This window comes from Phocoena sinus, chromosome 1, assembly GCF_008692025.1.
Source record: "Phocoena sinus isolate mPhoSin1 chromosome 1, mPhoSin1.pri, whole genome shotgun sequence".
Taxonomy (NCBI): Eukaryota; Metazoa; Chordata; class Mammalia; order Artiodactyla; family Phocoenidae; genus Phocoena; species Phocoena sinus.
This window is the reverse complement of record NC_045763.1, coordinates 185136878-185159307: the sequence shown is the minus strand read 5'-3', so window position 1 is coordinate 185159307 and position 22430 is coordinate 185136878. Positions and strand designations below refer to the sequence as shown.

General features: G+C 56.5%; 1 protein-coding gene across 1 annotated transcript; it reads right to left on the bottom strand.

Annotated features, from left to right (window-relative positions):
• Positions 1 to 17140: 17140 nt before the first annotated feature.
• On the bottom strand, positions 17141 to 21698 carry ELF3 (E74 like ETS transcription factor 3). The gene is made up of 9 exons (XM_032651950.1): positions 21600 to 21698; positions 21074 to 21244; positions 20571 to 20792; positions 20329 to 20424; positions 20103 to 20222; positions 19890 to 19979; positions 19617 to 19733; positions 18544 to 18739; positions 17141 to 17901 (listed from the first exon to the last, which is right to left on the bottom strand). The coding sequence occupies exons 2-9, from the start codon at positions 21234 to 21236 to the stop codon at positions 17787 to 17789; spliced, it is 1119 nt and encodes a 372-aa protein (XP_032507841.1). The 5' UTR covers positions 21237 to 21244; positions 21600 to 21698; the 3' UTR covers positions 17141 to 17786.
• Between the last annotated feature and the right edge of the window lie 732 nt (positions 21699 to 22430).

Sequence of the window (22430 nt, the reverse complement as noted above, 5' to 3'; positions counted from 1 at the left end):
TTAAGAATCTGCCTGCCAATGCAGGGGACACAGGTTTGAGCCCCGGTCTGGGAAGATCCCACATGCCACGGAGCAACTAAGCCCGTGCGCCACAACTACTGAAGCCCGCGCGCCCAGAGCCTGTGCTCTGCAACAAGAGGAGCCACCGCAATGAGAAGCCCATGCACCACAAAGAAGAGTAGCCCCCACTCGCCACAACTAGAGAAAGCCCGCGTGCAGCAACGAAGACACAACGCAGCCAAAAATAAATAAATTAATTAAATAATAATAACAGCAGAAGAGGCTTAAGTGGAGCTGCTGTGTGCCATGCTGTATGCCTTACATGCCCGACATCAATTAATCCTCTCACTAGTCCCATGAGGTAGGAACCCTTAGCATCTCCACTTTACAGCAAAGGAAACTAAGGCTCAGAGAGGTTCAACCACTCACTCGAGGTTACACAGCTCATACACGGAAGCATCAGGATGGGATGTGAGGCTTCCAACGTCTGCCCCCTTGTACCCCAGGCTGCCTCTTGAAGGCCAGGGTACCCTGGGGTGTGGGCAAGCATGCTGCCGGGATGACTCACAGCTGTTCACAAGAGGGACCGAGGTGGTACACGGACAAACATTTCTAAACGTTTCTAAACATTATCCCCTAGGAAAATGGTACGTAGCACAGGAAACCCTTGATGACACAGAGATGTAAGGTTTCCTTTTGAATTAAATTTAAGTAAAAAGGGAGTCTTTTTGTAAGGTCTCAATCCACGTCTAATTAAATTCTTCCAAGTGTCACATAAAAATATTACGTTTGGGGCTTCCCTGGTGGCGCAGTGGTTGAGAATCTGCCTGCCAATGCAGGGGACACGGGTTCGAGCCCTGGTCTGGGAAGACCCCACATGCCGCGGAGCAACTAGGCCCGTGAGCCACAACTACTGAGCCTGCGCGTCTGGAGCCTGTGCTCCGCAACAAGAGAGGCCGCGATAGTGAGAGGCCCGCGCACCGCGATGAAGGGTGGCCCCCGCTCGCCGCAACTAGAGAAAGCCCTCGCACAGAAACGAAGACCCAACACAGCCAAAAATAAATAAAGTAAGTAAGTAATTTTTAAAAATATTATGTTTATCAGCTGGGTTTTTTTTTCAGTTGTGGTTAAAATATATCAATACATAAAATGAAATCAACCATTTTTAAGAGTATGGTTTAGTGGCATCAAGTCCATTCACATTGTTGTACAACCACCACCACCAACTTCTCTAGGACATTTTCATCTTCCCAGATTGAAACCCTGTCCCCATCAAACACTCACTCCGTTCCCCCTCCCCTCCGCTGGTCCCCACCCTTCTACTTTCTGTCTCTATGAGCTTGACTCCTCTAGGGACCTCACGTGAGTGGAATCATTCAGAATTTGTCATTTTGTGTCTGGCGTATTACACTTCTCTCAAGGGGAGCCTCTTTACAGGGGAAAACATTAGAAGAAATCACAGTTGAGGAGGTTTGCTGATGTGGCAATGGCTCGGGGGTGACTAAAGGTAGGAAATCGTCAGATGGAGACAGCAGAGGACTAGCTCACCCCGCCTGCTAAGGACAAGCCCGGAGCTGGACCTGCTTTGCCGGGAAACGCAGGAAACGTGCTGGAACAGGAGGAAGAGGATGCAGGGAAGCAGGAGGAGGGCGCCACATGGGGAATCAACCAGAAGGTGCCTGGCTGCCCAGGGAGACCTTGTGCTCCCAGCGTGTGGTGTGGGGCTGGTGGTTCACTCTGTGGGGAGTTGCCTGAGGGCTCATCTGAGTGCTACCCCCCACCTAGGGCCCACTTTCTCCCCCCTGTCTCAAGGGGTGGCACCCAAGCCTGGGCTCCAAAGGGCTTGGACTCAGACACGGCTAAGAAGCAAAAGCAGAAACCAGTGACTGATGGTCCATATCGCAAGGATCTGAGTCAGTGAAGGAGATAAACCCAGGGCAGGATTGGAGCAGACAGAAGACTGAGGCTGGGACCTGCCTGGGGGCTGAGCTCCTGCGGTTGGAACATTGCAGGCATCTCCAGAAGGAGATGGAGGAGGTGCAGGCAGAGTCCAGAACCACGGCCAGAGTAGACCAACTCCTGGCACCACGACCCAATGGACCAGAAATGTCGACATGTGAGATTTCATATATATTCTATGTAAAGATATACAGCATAAGTATATATGTAATATATATAATGACTGTATATATGTCATGTATATATAATGCATGTGTATATGCATATAGTTTGTTAAATTTATATATATATATATATGTTTTGGGATTTTTTCAATAAATTTATTTATTTTTGGCTGTGTTGGGTCTTCGTTGCTGCGCGCGGCCTTTCTCTAGTTGCGGCGAGAGGGGGCTACTCTTCGTTGCGGTGCACGGGCTTCTCATTGCGGTGGCTTCTCTTGTTGCGGAGCACGGGCTCTAGGCGCACGGGCTTCAGTAGTTGTGGCTCGCAGGATCTCTAGAGCGCAGGCAGGCTCAGTAGTTGTGGCGCACGGGCTTAGTTGCTCCGCGGCATGTGGGATCTTCCCAGACCAGGGCTCAAACCTGTGTCCCCTGCATTGGCAGGCGGATTCTTAACCACTGTGTCACCAGGGAAGCCCTGTATATATGTTTTTTAAGTCCAGGATCTTGTGATATTTCTAGAGAAAAATATTAGCTTTCTAACATATAATTTGCATTTGCATTGCTAGAGGACCCTTTACCAATTTCTACGGTCAGTACATCTATTTCTGAAGACAGAATATTTGCAAGAGAGCCACAAGTGTCTTAAAAAGTGGTTCCTTTTTTAAAATTTACAACAATCACAAGGTATCTTCTTTTGAAAAAGGACACAATTCTAATGTAAATGAACTCACTATGCAAAAAAAAAAAAGAGCTCCAGCCGAATTCTTTTCTGTGCAACATTGCCCGGGGTGGGGGGGGGGAACACCACCTCTTAATGAGAAGAATTCTATTTCTTCCCCCGGCTGAGAACTTTCTGCTTCAAGTTGCTAATACCGTTTCAGTATTCTACTTCAATTCCTGGAAGTCCTTTCTGTGTCATGTAAAACCTAAAGGGGACAGACAGGGCTGCCATCTTAAGTGGTGAAAAGTATTTTAAAAATATTTATCCTCCATCTTGGTTCAGATGCAAACATGCTTTTTGAACAAGGTTAGATGAATAAACATCCACCTAAGTTCGTGTGAAACGTGGAACGTGCTTTGCCATCAGGAAGCTGCCCCAGCAGCTGTACAGTCGCATACACACAGACAGATCTGTACAATACTTATGAGCGGAGCTGCAGAGAATGAAGCAGGGGCCCCCCCAAACCCCGGCCCTGGCCGGAGGGTCCCCTCCGTCCCCCACCGTATGGACGTGCCTCCCAGCCGTGCGCCCCCGCCACGGGCCCTGGCGTGGGCTGGTGAATAGTCTCGCTGCTCTGCTCCCCGGGCAAGGTCATCAGCTCCCTGGGAGGGCGAGGCCCTGCGGGTAAACCAGCCGGGCCTGCACCGCAGGGCTGACGTCACCCACCCCGCAGGGTCTGCCGCCTGCCGGGCCAGTGGGCTCAAGCGAAGGGCACATTCCTGGCTGAAGTCCCCTCCCTCGCCGGCTGGTGGAAAGCCCCGGCCAGCCCTGGGGCCCTGGTACGGCTGGAAGGGCGGAGGCCCGGAAGGGCCCTCAGCCTGGTCGGAGGGGCACTGGCGGGGACGGGCTGCGTGGCCGGAGAACTGAACGCTGATGGAGAGAACGCAGGAAATGCTGTGCAGAAAGCCTTAAACTGGGAGTCTGCCAACCTCAGTCCTGGCTCTGCCGTACACACCCCTGGCCCTGTGCGGTGGCCCCAGCCCCCTTCCCCAAATGAGGACAGACCATCAGTTCCTTGGTCCCTTCTCTCTGGCTCTAAGCCCCTACCATGCGCCAGCTGCTCTCCGTGGAGGACCCTATTTAATCTGCAGAATAAGCCCAGACGGTGGGCAGGGGTGTGAGCCACATCTGAGAGACAAGAAAAGAGGGGCAGGGAGCCAGGAGTACCCAGCCCGGGACCCCCACCCAGGCGGGCTGGCTCCAGCACAGGACCAAGATGCCATCGTGCCTGGTGCCCACATCCCTCCCTGCGTCCCCCCACTCCCGCCACCCAACCCCCAGCATCCCATACCTTCCCTCCCTCTGCCTTTTTGTACCCGTTCCTTGCAAACCCCAGGCCCCGTCGGTTCTCAGGCAGGAAGGCCTGTGATGAGGTGATTCACACACGCATCTCATCCAGCCCAAGAGTACAAAGAAGAAAACCCATCAGGAGCAGAGAGGCCAACCTTTCACCCACTGGTCAGAGCTAAAGGTCTTCAGCTGTGCCAGAGGTCACCAATCAGGGGGTCAAAGGTGATAACTGATGGCCATTCATTTCTTTAAGAAGTATGAGGTGGGACATTCATTTGTTCGATAAATTATGGATTGCAGGTCTGCTGTGCGACGGGCATTGGGCGCAAAGCGGGCAAAGTGCCGCTCCCTCACGGAGCTTACGCGTTCGTTCGTGGAGAGACAGACAGCTAACAACAAAACAACAGAACACCAAACTGCTTATACGGCATGACAAAGGAGAAAAATCAAACTGGAAGAGAGGATGAGGAGTGCTGGCAGGGCTGGGTGCAGAATGGGCTGCGACTTTCACTAAGGAGAGGGGAGGCCATCCCAGAAGATGTGACATTTAAACAGAGAGTCGGAGGGGGTGCGGGGTGACTGCCTGGGTGCAGCGAGGGCTCCTGGGGGAAAGAAGTGTCTGTTCACTGCCCGAGGCAGCAAGGAGGTGTCGGGGGGCAGAGTGGAGCAGTCAGGGGGGTGATCCCGGAGGTGGGGGGCCCCAGCTTTCCCTCCGAGAAGGACCTGCAGAGGGTTTGGGGGGTGCTGGGATCAAAGGGCAGAGGAGCAGTTAGCCGGGATAAGAGAGCAGATCCAGAGGGCAGAGGTGGCTGAAGTTGTTGGATTCGGGGTGTACTTTGGTCCTAAGGCCCACAGGCCTTGCTTCCGGATAGAACAGAGAGTGAGAGAAAGGGGGGCAGTCAAGGCTGCCTCTTTGGCTTGATCAACTTTGCAGAAGGAAGACGTTTGCATTTATCCCGCGGGGCTGGATGCCGGGGGCCGTCAACGCTTCAATGGCATTAACTGCTGAGCGAGAGGGTGTGAGGACAGAGAGAGGCCACTCCCCAGCTCTGGCGCTCAGCCCTGTGACCAGGGGAAGGAGTCAGGAGAGGTGACCCGCAGGCCAGCAAGGAGCATCTCAAGGAGAAGTGCTGTCACGTCTCCCACCAGATCAGAGACGGAGCGAGGCCTGAGACCAGCCACCACCCAGCATGCCGGAGTGGCCGCTGGCACTGAAGCAGAGTTATCGCCGGAGGGGGCCAGTGCCTGGTGCGTCTAGGAGACCACGGGTACCCTAGGGGAGGGCGGAAATGGGCGGTCCTGGAAGGGGATGCGGGGGAGAGACCGCCTGGGGGTTCTTTTAAGATGGAAGAAATTAAAAGAGGAAATCTATATGCCCGTGGGACTAAGCAAGTAAAAGGGGAAATTTCAAGGGCGGGAGAGGGAACTGCAGGACCGCTGTCCTTGAACAGGCACGTGGTGGGGGAGGGGAGTCATGCACAGGTGGGGGTGGGGGGTGGGGGCGGTGCTCATCTGGGACAGGAGGGGTGAAGGCGGCAGGCGCGAGGTGGATGTCAGTGAGTGAAGGATGCCGTAGTCCGAGGTTCTGAGAGGTCTCTTCTGATTCTTCCATTTTCTCAGGGAAACAGGGAGCAGGGTCCTTGGCTGAGCGCGGAAGGGAGGGGATGGGACAAGGGAAGGGGTGAAACGATCCTCTAAGAGCCCCGGGGGGGTCAACTAGGGAAAGGCAGCCCTGAGGCCACAGGAATTTAAACCAGTGGCTCAATTTCAGTTCACGGCATTTTAGGCTGGTAGGTCTTTGCTGTGGGGGCAGTCCTGTATTTTATAGGAGCCTCTGCCCCCAGTGAAAGCACTGCTCACCCCATTTTCAAACCATAAGCATTTTGCTGATGAAATGTTACCTAAGCTCCCTTCACTTTTTTTTTTTTTTTTTTCCTTTTTTTGCGGTACGCGGGCTTCTCACTGTTGTGGCCTCTCCCGTTGCGGAGCACAGGCTCCAGACGCGCGGGCCCAGCGACCATGGCTCACGGGCCCAGCCGCGCTGCGGCATGTGGCATCTTCCCGGACCGGGGCACGAACCCGTGTCCCTTGCATCGGCAGGCGGACTCTCAACCACTGCGCCACCAGGGAAGCCCCTCCCTTCACTTTCGAAGTGTGCACTCCTCCCGCCTCGGGGACACCCTCCTCTCCTGGTCCTGCTTTCTTCCTACCTCGTGGATCCTACTGTCTCCTCCTCCATCTGTCCTTGAACCCCCTCCCCTCTATTTTCTACACATTTTCCCTGAGCGATATCCAGACCTTAGCTTTAACTGTCGTACGTGTGTGTCTGATGACCCTAAAACCTGTATTTTGGGCCCATATCTCCCTCCTGAACATGCCAAGCCCTCAAATCCAACAAGGCAGTCAGAGCAGCAGCCCTTTCTCCTGAAGAACGGTACCCACCTCCCTACGCCTTCAGTCAGGACCTCTGGGTGGTCCAGACTCTGGCCCCAGGTCCCAGCGCTGAGTTCCGCGAGGTGGACTCCCGTGGCTGCCTGGCCCTGTGCCCGCCCGCCCCAATCTCCACTGCCATCACTTTGCCCGGGTCCTCATCCCTCTCACTGGGAGCCGTAGCAGCCTTCTAGCTGCTGTCCTTGTCTTCAGTTTTACCCCATCGATCTCCCGCTACTCCGCCATCAGCAGGATATTTCCAGAAAGCAATTATGACCCTGTCACCCTGTTGCAAGCACCGTAACCATTACCCTCAGCATCTACGCACCTCACAGCCTCATTTCTTGCCACTCCTGCCTGGAAGGCTGGGCTCCAATCCTACCCAATTTCTCACCTGTCTCTGTATAAACGGGACCAATTCATGCGTCTTCACCTCTGCACGTGATGTTCTTTCTACCTGGACGCCCCCATCTCTGTGCCCAGCTAGTTCCCACTCACCTTCCCCGAGCCCATCCACTCCTGCTTCCAGGAGCTGTGCTCTGCTCTGTGGCTTCAATGTCACTTTGTAAGTACTTCCATCACACGAGTCATTCAGTGTGTCTAAACACCTGCTCACTCGTGAGCTCACGAGGGGAGGGTCCTTGTCTTGGCTTCCTTTGTATCATCAATGCCTGGCACAGAGATTCTTAAATGAATCACCATTTTTAATAAGGAGTAGTATCCTAGATTATAAATAGATGAGTCATACTTAACCTATCCCAAATATTGGAGGCATTGTTTGTTTCACATTTTTTGGAATTACTAATGTTTATTTTTCAAAATGGAGAAAACATTTGTCCTCTTTTTTATTTTAAGAGCAGTACAGACTTTTTGTAAAAGAAAATTCAGGCGATATAGAAAGGCATAAAAACAAAGTAAAAATCATCGATAAGCCCACCATCCACAGACGGCCTTTGTCATCACGCTGATGTGTACCTTTGCAAACTGTTTTCTATGCATTCAGTTACCTCTACATTTAAAAACTAAAATTGAGACATATTGCACATGCTGTTTTTTTTTTTTTTTTGCACATGCTGTTTTATAAGCAGCTTCACAGTGTCTCATGAACATTCCATGTCATTAGATATTCACGTATCATTTTTTAATGATTGCATAGTGTCCTGCTGTGTGCATTTGGCAATTCATTTAATAAATCCCCCCTCTTTGGATGTTCTGGTCGTTATCAAGATGCCATGAGTCTCCTTGTAGATATGTTTTTGTACTCTTATCTCATTATTTGCTTAAAATATAATCCTTGACATAGAGAATAGACTTGTGGCTGCCAAGGAAGAGGGATGGAGTGGGAGGTTGGGGTCAGCAGATGCAAACTATTATATATAGGATGGATAAGCGACAAGGTCCTACTGTGTAGCACAGGGAACTATACTCAATATCTTGTGATAAACCATAATGGAAAAGAATATTTAAAAAGGATTGTATATATATGTATAACTGAATCACTTTGCTGTACAGCAGAAATTAACACAACATTGTAAATCAACTCTACTTCAATAAAGAAAATTAAAGCTGAAAAAAATATATAGTCCTTGAAGTTGAATTGTCGGGTCGGACGCGCGCACATTTTTAATGCTTTGGCCCAGTTGTTCTCCAGGATGGTTGTTATACTTCTAAGAGCAACACAAGGCAGCACCGATCCCCGCTACCGAGACCCATATTGGGTGTTACCATGCGTTTCCTCTTTGTCAACCCTGGATGGGGGGAAATGTTTATGTTTCTATTCTCTTTGGAGAATATCGAACACCTCTGAGGCCAGCAACTCTCAGATGATCACATGGTAGATGTCTAATAAGTATTTTATGAATGATGGATGGGTGAGTGAAGACAGGCGCACGAAGGGTACATAGCATCTGGGATACTGGACTTCGGTCAAAGATGCTGGATTTAAATCCTGGTGCTGGGAATTCCCTGGTTGTCCAGTGGTTAGGACTTGGTGCTTTCACTGCCTAGGGCCCATTTTCCATCCCTGGTTGGGGAACTAAGATCCCACAGGCCAAGGGGCCAAAAAACAAAACAAAAAAAATGCATACAAACCCTCCCCCGCCAAAATCGTGTTTCCATGGATTGTGCAATCACAGACGGGTCACTAAAGTTGATTAAACCTCAGTGTACTCAGTTGTGAACTGGAGATCGTAATTCCTACTTCACACGATTACTGCGAAGTTAATGAGATATTGTGCTTTAAAACAATGCAAAACGCATTTTGAAAGTAACACTTATAGATGGTAAAATGTTCAAATAGTACAGCAAGTTATACTGTAAAAAGTCTCCTTCTCACCCACCTTGACTCCCTCTCCTATTCCAGAAATAACACGGGGTTTTTTTGTGTCCTCCCTGAGACACACAGGATAACTAATTAGATACATTGTCATGTAGCTGCTTTTTCCACTTAATCTGTTTTGGTGACTGGTCCACACACATTTACATGTAGCTACCTCATTATTTTGAATTCATTGTAGTTTATTTAACCACTTCTTCGTGAGCAGACATTTAGACATCATGCTTAAGAGCATAAGGTCTGGGATCAAACTGGGATCAAACTGGGATCGAGTCTGAGCACAATTTCAAACTTACCAGCTGTGAAACCTTGAGTCACTGGCCTTAGTTCTCTGTGCCTTGGTCTTCTCATCAATAAAATGGGGGTGATATAGACCCACCTCAAAAGGCATTATGAAGATTTAGAGTTTGCATGTGTAAAATACTAACAACTTCCGGCATATAGTAACCGCTCAATAAAGTGACTTACTTTTTTGTTTCCAGTTTTATTTTCCAAAAAGTCCACAATGATTGTCCTTGTACCACCCCGCCAAAAACCAATATGCACATTATACAATAGAGGGTGACCTTGATATGGACACAGAATGAATGGAGGGTGTGTTTCCACCCAGGACGAAGAAAGCTCAGGCCCTAATAACAAAAAAAAAGTCAGATAAACTACAGAATCAGAAAGCTGAGTTCGGACTTCCCTGGTGGTGCCATGGTTAAGAATCCGCCTGCCAATGCAGGGGACACGGGTTCGAGCCCTGGTCCGGGAAGATCCCACATGCCGCGGAGCAACTAAGCCCGTGTGCCACAACTACTGAGCCCGCGCACCTACAGCCCGTGCTCCGCAACAGGAGAAGCCACTACAATGAGAAGCCCGCGCACCGCAACGAAGAGTAGCCCCCGAAGAGTAGCCCCCGCTCGCCGCAACTAGAGAAAGCCCGCGCGCAGCAACAAAGACCCAACACAGCCCTAAATAAATAAATAAATAATTTAAAAAGAAAGGAAGAAAGAAAGAAAGCTGAGGTCACAGGGCAACTAGGTAACCTAGAGCCCAAGGAAAGACAGGCCCCTCCAGGGAAAGATGGGATGAGAATGACTCACCTGAGGCAGAGCAGGGGGAGACAGCCCAGGGGATGAGAATTTTGCTGACGTATTTAACAAATTGCTAAGGGCGGAGGGAGGCTCTCCTCCACAGGCCTCCTCAGGGATCAGGAGAACGACAGGGCAGGTGGGAGAGTAGAGAGAGCCCCCCCCCCCCCCGGGGGGGAAAGGCAGAAGCCCCACCCAGACCCGCCCCTAGAAAAGCAGGAAAAGGAGGAGGAGAGAGGGATGGGCACAGAAGGGGACCTAGAACCTTCAGGTGCTGGGAGGAGGGGCAGAAACCAGCTGGGGGTCTGTGGGTTGTGGGCAATTTGCCCCCAGGAACATTTAGCAAAGTCTAGAGACATTTTTGGTCCCCAGAGCTGGGAGGACAGAGTGCACTGAGGGCTTTTGGTGGGTGGAGACCAGAGACACTGCTGAACTTCTACAAAGCCCAGGACAGCCCCACAACCAAGAGTCAGACAGCCCCAAATGCCAACAGTGTCCAGGTAAGGAAGCCTGCGTGACAGGCCTGCAAGGTCTTCTCCACACAAGTCCTGCCACAGACAGGAGGGTCATTGCAAAGTTCCTACCCTGGAGGCCCAGGCACATGGGGCCTGCCCAGGAGGAGCCTGGACCAGGACAAGGGGACATCCTGACCCCCAGCACCATGCCACCGGGACATCAGGCACCAAGCAACAGCCACCTACGCAGAGGACAGCATGGACAGAGCACCTTCCATGACACAGGTGCAGAGGGACATAGGTGCTGAAGGCCCAGGGTGCAGCAGGGACACAGAGAAAGCCCAGCACCAAGGGATGGGCAGCCAACCATCACCATCACAAAGCTCAGACCGATCTGAACTCCTGCCCAGCTAACTCAACGTTCCTGGACACACACAAACACACACACACACACACACACACACACACGGCCTAGCAGAAGAGGCACACCCATTTCCAGCCACATATGCTGTTTATCTCATCCTCTACTGTTCTACACAGATGTCCAGCACTTAATAAAAAATTATGAGACTGCAAAAAAAAAAAAAAAAAAGGAAAAATATCTCGTTGTCAAAAAACAAAGTTACCAATAGAACCAGATTCATGTATAACTCAGATGTTAACGGTTCTAGTGGAAAAGGCAGACAAGCAGGAACAGATGTAGAATTTCAGCAGACACGAAAACTGCAGAGGTCACACAGGGATGCTTGAGATAAAAAAGGACACTGAGGGGCTACCCTGGTGGCACAGTGGTTGAGCGTCCTCCTGCCGATACAGGGGACGCGGGTTCGTGCCCAGGTCTGGGAAGATCCCACATGCCGCGGAGCGGCTGGGCCCGTGAGCCATGGCCGCTGAGCCTGCGCGTCCGGAGCCTGTGCTCCGCAACGGGAGAGGCCGCAGCAGTGAGAGGCCCGCGTACCACAAAAAAAAAAAAAAAGGACACTGAGAGGAGAATGGCTTCCATGGGATCATCGCAGAGGAAAGAAAGAAGAAACAAAAGCACCGGAATTTGTTGTGAATCTCTGGGCAGCGTCCTAACCTCTCAGAGCCAAAGGCTCTCATCAAATTGAAAGTGATTGAAAGGAAGAAAGACGTGGAGGCAGTAGATGTAAATTACAGCCTTTGGAAACTTCTCACCCATTGATACCTAAAGTTGGTTTTCTGTGTGTGTGTGTTTTTTTTCAAAATGGGAAATAGTTTAGTCCTTTTATACTAATATACACAGAATCTGTTTTTTTAAGAAAATATAGTTATTTTCCATGTTTCTGCCCAGAGATAACCACTAACATTTTTACAAAACAGTATCGTTCGACACACGGTGAATGCAAAGCCACTTTCTTCCCACTTGATGGTACATCATGGACAGCTGCACATGTCGGTAAATAGAGGTGCCCAACCTCACTTTATGGGCTGCCTGGGAGGTGAGTAAATATCTCTACTGAGTTTCGCCAGCCCCCTTTGGGTGACACTTAGGTCGCTACCATTTGTCTCCAGTTACACCACCGCCACAGAGGGAGCCCTGGTACACGTATCTTTGTGCACCTACCCAATTATTTTCTTTGGAAAAAAGCGCTCAGAAGTGAAATTGCTAGGGAAAAGTCATGCATGCTTTTCAAGGTTTTTAGACGCTTGTCAAATTGCTCTTCGGAAGGTGTCTCCTAATTCCCACCTAGACCAACGGTTTGTGCAGGCTTGAGTTTCTTCACATCCTCACCAGCCTAGACACCAGGGGTTTTCTTTTTACTCTTTGCCAATTTGATATATGAGAGGTGGTGTCTCTCCTAATCGTAAGCTGCTTGCATGTCAGACGATGCTACGGAAGAGTGTGCATGCTCTGTCTGCACCCTCCAAACCCCAGCACTTGCACTGACTTTTCCTCACGGCTAGAAATCAGCCAGGGCACCAAGCCTGCAATATAAGGACTATAAATCCCAGCATGCCCTGCAGACCCATGGGGTAGATAAGGATAGACCAAGGGATGTTGGGACTTTCCCCTCCTGCTGTGGCCTGGGTCACTGAGGCTGGCAGGTGTGGAGGTGGGCAGGTGAAGCTGAGTCATTCGGGACACTGGGTGTGGTTTCCTGGATCAGCTCCAGAGTTGACACGAAGGTTCCAGTAACGGGTGGCTGAGCTGGGCTAACTGCTGCTGGTGCTGCCCCAGCCCAGCCCTGCACGTAGCAGGAGGGGAGGAGGGAGAGGTGGGAGGGGGAGGGGAGAGGGGGAGGGAGTAGGTGGGGGAGGGGAAGAGAGGGGGAGGAGAAGGGAGGAGGAGGAGGGGAGGAAAGGAGGGGGAGGGGGAGGGGAGGAGGGGAGGAGGGGGAGGGGAGGAGGGAGAGGCAAGGAGATGGGGAGGGGAGGAGGGAAGAGGAGTAAATGGGGGAGGGGAGTAGGTGGGGGTGGGGGAAGAGAGGGGGAGGAGAAGGAGGAGAGGAGGAGGGGAGGGGAGGAGGGAGGGGGAGGGGAGGAGGGGAGGGGGGAGATGGGGAGGGGAAGGGGAGGAGAAGGCAGGGGTGAGGAGGGGAGGCAAGCTGGGGGAAGGAGCGGAGGAGGGGGAGGGGGAGTCGGGACTTGAATGAGGAGGCTACCGTGAGTGTCTCAAAAACTGGCACCTCGTTCTCCATCCTCTCACAGGGTCACTGGGAAGCATCCTGAAACCTACTCTGATGGAGCCCCCACCCCAGGCGCTTCTCAAACTGCATCTGGTGGTGGGGTTTCAGGCGGAGTCCGGAGTCCGTGGTGGGGCTGAGGAAAGAGGCGCAGGAAGCCAGGCTCCAGATCCTGGTCTCAGGCCCTTATAGGCTGTTTCTTCACCCTGCACAGCCTCGGTTTCCCTGCCTAGGGAAAGGAGGGTCCATCCTGCCTCACAGGCCTGCTGGGAGGCTGGCGGGGGTTTGTTCTTTGAGATCTCGTGGGCTCCGCAGTCCTGGGTGACCCTTCCCTCCCAGGCCCCCCGCACGCAGCCCGGTGGCAAGGCAGATGCTCAGTGAGAGGAGGGATGAGTGACCCCTCACCCAGTAGGTGCTGCTTAGGGGGCAGCTGTCGACACTGAGCTCACGTTCTCACCGCACGCTGTGTGCCTTTGAGCAAGTCGCCTGCCTCCTCTGAGCCTCAGTTTCCCCATCTATGAAATAGGGCTTGTTCACCTGGGTCTAGTGTCCTGTCCCTCAGTCATTGGGATTTGGTTACAATGCAGGACTCACCGGCTCACCTAGGGACAGTTTTTCCTGAAAAGATGTCAGTTTCGGGAAGACTCTGTGAAGAGGTGTTGCACAGATGAATCCCTCCACAGGGAGAGGGGCCGGGCCGGGACAAGGCTGCTGGGCAAGGGCAGCTCTTCGGCACCCTGGGTTAATCAGCTATGCCCAGCACAGAGGGCACCCATATTCCAGGGTGTATGGGTGTCCTTGATATGTTGTACACCAACTGGGCTAAAAGAGGTCTTGAGGTGAGAAAATCTGATGCTTCCAAGTGCATATCAGGGGGCTCTGGTACCAGGCCCTCATGGTGGAGGCGGCTGGCAGGAACCCACATCCAGGTATGACCCCCCATCACCTGTTTATTGATTGACAGCCTCAAGGAGCCATCGTTATGCAGGTAGAGGGGCTGCAGGACGAGCTCCTAGTCCAGGCTGAGGACTTCCTGCTTACGGGCCACAGGGCCCTGCGTGGCAGTGACGATGGTGGCTGCGGGGACCCACGGTTCTGCCTCCACAGACTGTGGTCCAGTGGGGAGCTGGCTCAGCACAGCCAGATCTTTTGGTTAAAGAGAAGCCACCATCCCGTTATTGTGTGAAAATTGTTCTGATTTTAAATTTATTTACTTATTTTTGGCTGCGTTACGTCTTCGTTGCTGCGCAGGCTTTCTCTAGTTGTGGCGAGTGGGGGCCACTCTCCTTTGGGGTGTGTGGGCTTCTCATTGCGGTGGCTTCTCTTGTTGTGAGCATGGGCTGTAGGCGCGGGCTTCAGTAGTTGTGGCACATGGGCTTCAGTAGTTGTGGCACGTGGGCTCAGTACTTGTGGCTCGCGGGTTCTAGAGCCCAGGCTCAGTAATTGTGGCACACGGGCTTCAGTAGTTGTGGCACGTGGGCTCAGTAGTTGTGGCACACAGGCTTAGTTGCTCCGCAGCATGTGGGATCTTCCCGGACCAGGGCTCGAACCCATGTCCCCTGCATTGGCAGGCGGATTCCCAACCACTGCGCCACCAGGGAAGCCCAATTGTTCTGATTTTAAAGAGTTGGCCACGTATTCCTGGTTTTCTGCTGCTGCAGGTGCACCTGTAGCAGGAGGTCTGGTGGGCGGCTCAGCGGCTCTGATGGGCAGGGATGCTGCCCTCAGGGGTCCCTCAGGGCCCCATGAATGCCCAGCTCTGCTGTCGCCACTTGGGAGTGGTTCATAATTTTTAACAACGGGGCTGAGTTTTCATTTTGCATTGGGCCCGACTTGGGGGCAGGCCGGAGCCCACCTGGCGGGGAGAAGGGGAGCAGAACCGCTTCAGAGAGGCGGGGGGAGGTGAGCTGATAACTCAGGGGCTGGGGGTTTCGTCCACTGCAGGGGGCGCGCTGAGGCTGTGTGTGTGTGTGTGTGTGTGTGTGTGTGTGTGTGTGTGTGTGTGTGCCTGTGTGCGAGTGTGAGGCTGGGGGGCCTGAGTGCGTGTGTGCCCAGGGGGAGGGGGCGGCCGGGCAGGGAGAGGCAGGGAGAGGCACAGGGCAGCCAAGCAAATATTTATCGAGCGCCTTCTCTGTGCCAGGCGCTGCGGAGGCACGGAGATGAGTAAGCCCGGCCTTGCCCGGAGGCCCCACAGCTCCTGAGGGTGAAAGGGTGTAAACAGAGCGAAAGGAATCGAAGACAGGGAAAGCTCGGCTCGCGTGCGGGAGGGGAGCTGAAGGGGCGGAGCCGCCCCTCCCCCGCAGGCACGCCCCGAGGGGCTCCCTCACCTGCCCAGCAGCCCCCCGACCCCACGGGGGCAGTAAGAGGTGGGCCACGCCCCTGACTCCAGCCGGCGGAGAGGTGGGGACGGGCAGGGCTGCCAGGGCTGCCGGGCCCTGCAGTGTCCTGGGGAGGGGGGCGGGGGGCGGGGTTGCAGTGTTGGGACGGAGACACTGAGGACCACGCCCCCTAGGAGGGAGCGAGGCCCCGCCCCCTGTCGCCCCCAAGCGCCGGCAGGAGTCCAGGCTCCGCCGACCTTGGACCAGCCTCCTGCCCCAGCCGGGACACGGGGCCGCCCAGTCCCCTCCGAGGGCTGTGGTGCGGAAGGAATGAGATAAAGGATGAGGAAAGCACCTCATAAACTGAAAACGGCAGGACAAAGGTCGGCGCGCCGTGCGGGCACTGCTGCCTCGGGCCCTTTGGCACGGGATGAAGGGCTGGGCGGCGGGCAGCTCTCCTCCCCAGCAGACCCTCCGGGCCGCGTCTCACCGCCGGTGCCTCCTTCGGGGCTGAAGAAGCTGATGGAGGCGGAGGGTCCTGGGCGGGCTTGGGGTCCTGGAGGTGTGCTCTGGTCCCGGGGCTCCTGCCCACTCTCAGAAGGGACTCAGGCAACGTGGGTGACCCTCTGGGGGCGCGAGGACCCCAGATAACGCGGGCGGAGAGGTGAGCACAGCGCCTGCACTTGGTCATTTTCAAGAAATGACGCGACTCTTAGGCCAGGACCCCCGATAAAGCAGCGGCGGGGAAGTGAGGACTGCTCCTAGCCGATAAAGCAGCGGCGGGGAAGTGAGGACCGCTCCTAGCCCCCAGGCCCTGTCCTCCTGAGTGAGCCCCATGCACACGTGCACACGTACACACCAGCACGCACCTGTTTTTCTCAGATGCCTTTCTTACCCGCATCCCTTTGGTGAAGAATCTGATATTTCTAAGACAGCTAAACAGCCTTGCAAACGCACAAAATGGCTTTTTAAAGTGCTCCCCGGAACTCGAGGCCTCAGACTTAAGGAACTCCGCTCTGGGAGACGTTCTGCACGAGGACCCCCCACCCACAGCCCCACCTGAACCCAGATGTGTCATTCTGTGCAGACAGAGCAGGACCTTCTGGAGTCTGCTGAGGACACCGTCAGAGGAGCCCCAACCCTGGAGAAGCCTCTGGGGAGACGGCAGGGAGCACGGCTGAGTCCCCGGGGAGCCGAGCCTCCCTCTGCGTCTGTGACCCGGGCTGTCAGTCTCCGTCGTGGGGAGGGGGCCGCGCGGCGGCAGCAGTGTCCGCGGTGCCACGTAGACCAGGCCAGGCGTTCCTCCTCCCCTGAGTCCTCAAGCACTCATCTCGCTTTGTTTGCTTTTCCCTCCGCAAGATCATAACTCCGATTCCACGTCCGACAACGAAAGCTTGGATTCATCTTACAGATACTCAGCTTGCAGCCAGCTTGGCTGGAATGCACATCTACTCCACAAGGCCAGACACGCAATTCCAGACTCCTTAGTGGACGCCAGGGCACGGCGGCCTGACAGCGGGGCAGCGGGCTGCAGAGGCCTGGCTCGGCCCAGGTCGCCCCGCTGGTGCCTCGTGGTGGCAGGACAGCCCAAGCTCCAGGGAAGGATCACCCGTACCCTCACTCTCCCCCAACCTCAGCCTCCACCTTCACCTGCAGCCGGCAGACCCCTGCCCTGGTCCCCTTTCCCAGCCCCATTGCCCACATCCGGGCCGGAGCTCTAGACTTTAGTATACAGGTAGCTAAGACAAAGGTTAGAAAAAGCCCAGAAGGCACTTTATTGGAGGTCTCTGCCCCCATTCACAGGAGGAGGGAGCCAGGAGCCCCGTCCCAAGGGTCCCAGCACCGCCCTGCTCCTCACTGGTCCACAGAGGGCCTAGAACAGTCAGTGTGGCCACCAGCACCTGGTGAGGGAGGGGCGGGAGGGGAATGTCTTAGAAAAAATAGATCTCTATGTACATATCTGTATTTATAGCACATAAATTACGGAGTGCTCTGACCCCCGCCCGCGGAGTCCAAACACTGAGTGGGGAGGGGGAAGCCGGTCCAGAAAGAGGGGGCCCTCTCAGGGCCCAGGGCCCCCAGCCTTCTCAGCCCGCTCCGGCCTCTGTAGGAGGTGTCCGCCACTGGGGTCTGATCAGGTCTGACGCGGTCCAGACAGAAGGAGCCGCGAGCACAGCTACAGCCAGCACACGAGTGGCCTCAAACACCAGGCTTGTAATTCCAAGAGGAGAACAGAGAGCAGAGGCCACCTGCCCCAGATGCCAGGACGATGGCCGACAGGAGCCAGAGCCTCAGCTTCTCTCCACGGCGCAGGGTGCATGCCCAGGCGTCCTGGTGGTCCCCTCCGGGGGCTGCAGCCTCACGTCCGAGCTTTGGTCGCAGGGCCGATCCGACCCTCAGTTCCTATGCCCGGCCACTTCCTCCTCCTTCCAGCCGCTGGAGTTTTTGCCGAACTTGTAGACAAGCCGCCGGCCGTCCACCCGCTCCAGGATCTCCCGTTTGTAGTAGTACCTGAGGGGAGAAGGGTGGTCAGAGGTGCCCAGGCAGGGGCCCGCCTGCCAGGAATCCTCAGGTGACCTGCCCTGCTGGGCTGCAGCCCGGCCGACCTGGGCCCGAGCCACTTCCTGCACGGAGGAGCCTCTGCTCCTTCGCCCTGCTCTGTCCTGAGCACCGGGCCATGCCCTGGCTTCTGTGTGGCTTTCGCCTCTGTCCTGGGCCTATCACGAAGCCACGTGATTTTAGGGTTGAGAAAACCTTAGCGATGGTCTGCGAGGAAACCAAGGTCCAGAGACAGGCAACTTAATGGCTTCAATGGTGTGGGCCTCGGCTACTGCCCTTTTTACCACCAAGGGCCTTTCTTAGGACGAGCCTTGCAGGCGACACGAAGAAATGCTGTCAGACCGAATTCAGCGTGCTGCGGGCCAGCCAGGCTCCCACAGAGTCCACGATGTGGCCAGACCCCGTGGTTCCTCGCTGCACGGGACTCACAGCCGCCGGAAGGGGGAGGTTCTGATGGTGCCGGCGCCGCGCTGCACGGGACTCACAGCCGCCGGAAGGGGGAGGTTCTGATGGTGCCGGCGCCACGCTGCACGGGACTCACAGCCGCCGGAAGGGGGAGGTTGCGACGGCGCCGGCGCCGCGCCACCCGCTCACCTCATGGCCCGGCTCAGCTTCTCGTAGGTCATGCTGCTGTTCTTCTTCTTCTGGCCCCAGAGCTGGGCCACGGCCTCTGAGCGCAGGAACTTGAAGACGCCCTCTTGCCGGTTCTCCCACTTCATGAGGCCCTCGTTGAGCTCCGGGTGGATGAGGATGTCGCGGATGAACTCCCACAGGTGGGTGCCTCTGGGGGCTGCAAGGCCAGGCTCCATCAGTCAGCGGCCCAGGCGACCCCTGACCCCCACGACCGCTGCCCATCCCGGCGCACAGCCTACTGGCGGCTGCCTCCCTCCTGGCCTCCCCCACGGGACAGCCGGGGAAGCTCCAGGAAGACCACGTCTCGCACGGCGCAGAGGTTTAACTCGCTCAGGTACTGATCAAATGTCTGGCTGGGATACAAGAGCGGTTGAGACATGGGGCCGCATTGAGGGCCTCACAGTTTCGAGGGGTCACGGTAAAAAAGCAGATACAGCAGAAGGTGGTGAGAGCTCAGCAGGTGTAGGACCACAGAGCTGGCCCTGGCCTGGGACACAAGGGGACAGCTTCCTGGGAAGAATGACCCCAAGAAGCAAACAGGCCCAGTGCGTGTGGGGGGGTGCATGTGCAGATGAGAAAGAGCTGCGGGGGCCCACCCGGTGGCTCTGGTGGCAGGAGCCCACGCAAGGGCCAAGGCCAGGGGACAGGGACTTGGTGGGTGGAAGGGCTACCCCTGCATGGCCCTCGGTGGATGGGCCGTCCAGCGGCCGAGCCACTGTCCCTGCCTGAGCCTGCCCAGCACCCGCCAGCAAGTGTGTCCCTCAGGCAGGACGAGGGGTGGGCAGGAAGCCTGGACCCCAGCCCCACCCTGGGGCGGCTCCACCGCCACAGGCACCATGAAGGACCAGCCAGGCCCTGCCAACGGGCAGTGACCACGCGCACCCTGGCCCCGTGCACAGGAACATGTAGAGGGCCCAGCTCAGGAGAGAGGACCCACCGGCCCCACCACGGCCCCCAGCCGTGCAGGGTCCCCCTCACCGTGCAGGACCCCCCAGCCGTGCAGGGCCCCCCGACCGTGCAGGGCCCCCTCTCACCCTGCTTGCTCTTCTTGCCCTCAAGACACTCCCGGGAGTCTTTACTCAGCTTTCGGGGCCGGCCCCGTTTCCGCTTCCCGTGCTTAAGATCCCCCTTCTTGTAGTCGGGAAAGCCGTCTGTGGGGAGAGGTGGAAGGTCAGGAGAGGGAGGGATGGGGGCTGCTGGGGGACGACCCCCCTCCAGGAAAACCCTGAGGGGGTGGGGGCAGGGGACCAGCCCCTGAGCACTGCCAGAGGAACACCCACGGGGACCAGGAGGTTCCCTCTGCTCACCCCCAGAGAAGAGCTTGCTGTCCAGGGCGTCCAGGTCCACGTCGCTTCCACCGGAGTCTGAGGCCTGGGGGCTCTGAGAAGCGCCAGTCCCTGGAGGGGCGGGCCAGAGTGAGCCCCTTCCGGTCCTCCCAGAAAGCCCGGGGTCTAGTGCGGGGCGCCAGTGCTCAGGGCATCTGGGGAGGGGAGGCTGTGGGCAGATGCCCGAGGGCTCACCTGCAGTGGAGACGTCAGAGCTGCCCGGGGAGGGTGCCCCCGTGCCGAAGCTGCCCGGGTAGAAGGGGCTGGCCTGTCTGCAGTCTTCAAGCATCTCCTGGGCAAAGGGGCTTCCCTGGTCTGGGGGGAGGTGAGAGTTCAGAGGGGGCCCTGACTCTCCCAGCTGGGGGTGTGGGGCAGAGAGGGGACAGGACAGGCTGGGGGGGTTGAGAGAAGGGGCTCTCACCCAAGGGGCCCTGGTCCCCCAGGGGTTCCAGAAGCGCCATGCTGTCCTTCTCCAGAAGCTCCATGATCCAGCTGAGCTCGTCGGGGAAGCTGGAAGCTGATGAGAAGGGGGTCAGAGCCTAGGGGTCTCCGCTCCCCTCCCTGGGGCTCTCTCCCTGGTGGTGCCCTCGGGCCAGTCCCCAGACCAGCCTCCCTAACTGAGGAGGGGGTGGGGCAGGAGGCGGGCTCCCCTCCAGGACTCACTGAGGTCCCACAGCTGGGAGTAGAGCTGGTCCCCCAGGGGCCCGAAGACCAGGCGCAGCTCCTCAGGGGCGCAGCGGCAGAGCGCAGCCCCGTCCATGTCACAGCGCGAGAGGTCAATGGTGCTGGCGTCATACTTGTGCTTCTCCACTTGGTAGCTGATCCAGTCCAGGACCTGGGCCTTGGACCAGAGCTGGGGCTGCTCTCCCAACCAGCTGGCCTTCTCTGCAAGGGGCCGGCACAGCGACGGGTCAGCCCCCTTTTGGGGCCAGCTCGGGATTCCGGGGATCCCGCCTAGACTCTCAGAGCACCCAGCCAGGAGCAGGGCGGGCGGTGGTGCTCACAACACCCCGGCCAGCACCCCCGCCAGGCGCAGCCCCCAAATCCTAACACCCCAGCTTCTTACAGCTCACCCCAGCCCTCCCCCTGCCCGATCCCCCACTTGTCCCAGGCTCTTAGGCGGATGTCTCCCCCTCCCCAAACGCCCAGCCCCTCCTGAGACCCACCTGTGCCCTCCAGGGGCACCTGCGGGCTGCTGAGCGCCAGCACCAGGTCTTCGGCCCCGAAGGCGGCGGCAGGGGGAACAGAGGCCAGATTGGGGTCATCCGAGCTGTACATCGTACTGAAGTAGTTGCTAAAAACGTTGCTAATCTCACAGGTTGCAGCCATGAGGCTACCTGGGAAGGGAGGGCAAGGCCGGTGAGAGCCAGGGGACCGAGGGCGTGAAGGTCAACATCTCGTAGGACACCCTCTCCTCAAGACGGGCTCCAGGGTCTCAGAGCCCGGGGGACGGAAGGTGTGCTGGTGGGGGGCACAAGGCCTCCCGCTGGGCTCCCTCCTCTGCCCTCCTGGGCCCACGAGTGGGACCTGCAGTCGTGGCCACTCTGTCCTTTGCAGGGACAGGCTCTCGGGCCCTCAGGACACCGCCCAGCCCTGCAACTCCTGCTTGGGCAGGCTCAGAACCAAGCTCCACCGGCCCCTCCCCAATCCCCCCGGGGCCAGGCGGGGGAATGTGACAGGCAGGGGTCCTACCTTGGCGGCCGAGGGTGTGGCAGGCGGGTTTAGGGGCAGCAGGCGGAGGAAATCCAGGGGGAAAGCTCTGCCAGGTAGCGCTGACACGCAGGCCGCGCTCCCACCGCTGCGCTAAGTAGAAGCTCCGAGCTCCGCCCGCGCCCGGGCCTTTATAGGCACCCGCGGTAACCTGAGCTGGTGGCTCATTGGTCGAGGGGATTTCCTGGCCTTTAGACTGGGCTCCTGGCCCCAGGTGATTTGCATATTTTGTGCCACTTGGCCGGGATCCAGGCCGGCGGTGCTGGGAAATCAGGCCCGGCTGGTTTAATGATTGTCAGGGTCTGTCATCCCGCACCCTCTGGGGTTGGGCGCAGGGCAGTGGCCTGGGCGGGTGGCAGGTGGACGCTGGGTGGGCATCTACACTTTCGGCCACCCTTTGGCTCAGGAAATTCCTCTGGGGGGCCAAGCCAAGGATGGGCTGAAGCGGGGAGGGGCGGGGAGTCTGGGTCAGAACTGGGTCAGGAAGGCTCCTGGCCCCCAAACATCTGCGGGTCTGAGGACAAGGGGGCCTAGCAGGGAGGGAAGATATGGAGGTTTGGGGATCTTTCCCGTGACGCCCGGGATTCAGGCTGGAAGGCTCTCCAGACACCAGGCAACGTTCACGGCCTGCCAGCCTTGCCCAGGGCCCCAGCGTCCCCAGCGTCCCCAGCCACAGGGCCACCGCTGGCACCCACTTAGTTGGCAACGTCTTGGCATCCTTTGCCTGCTGGGCGCCATCCAAGCATCAGAGTCGCTGCAGCCCCCTCTGGAGGACCTGGCTCTGCTCCAAAGAACTTGCCCGGCCCCTGGCAG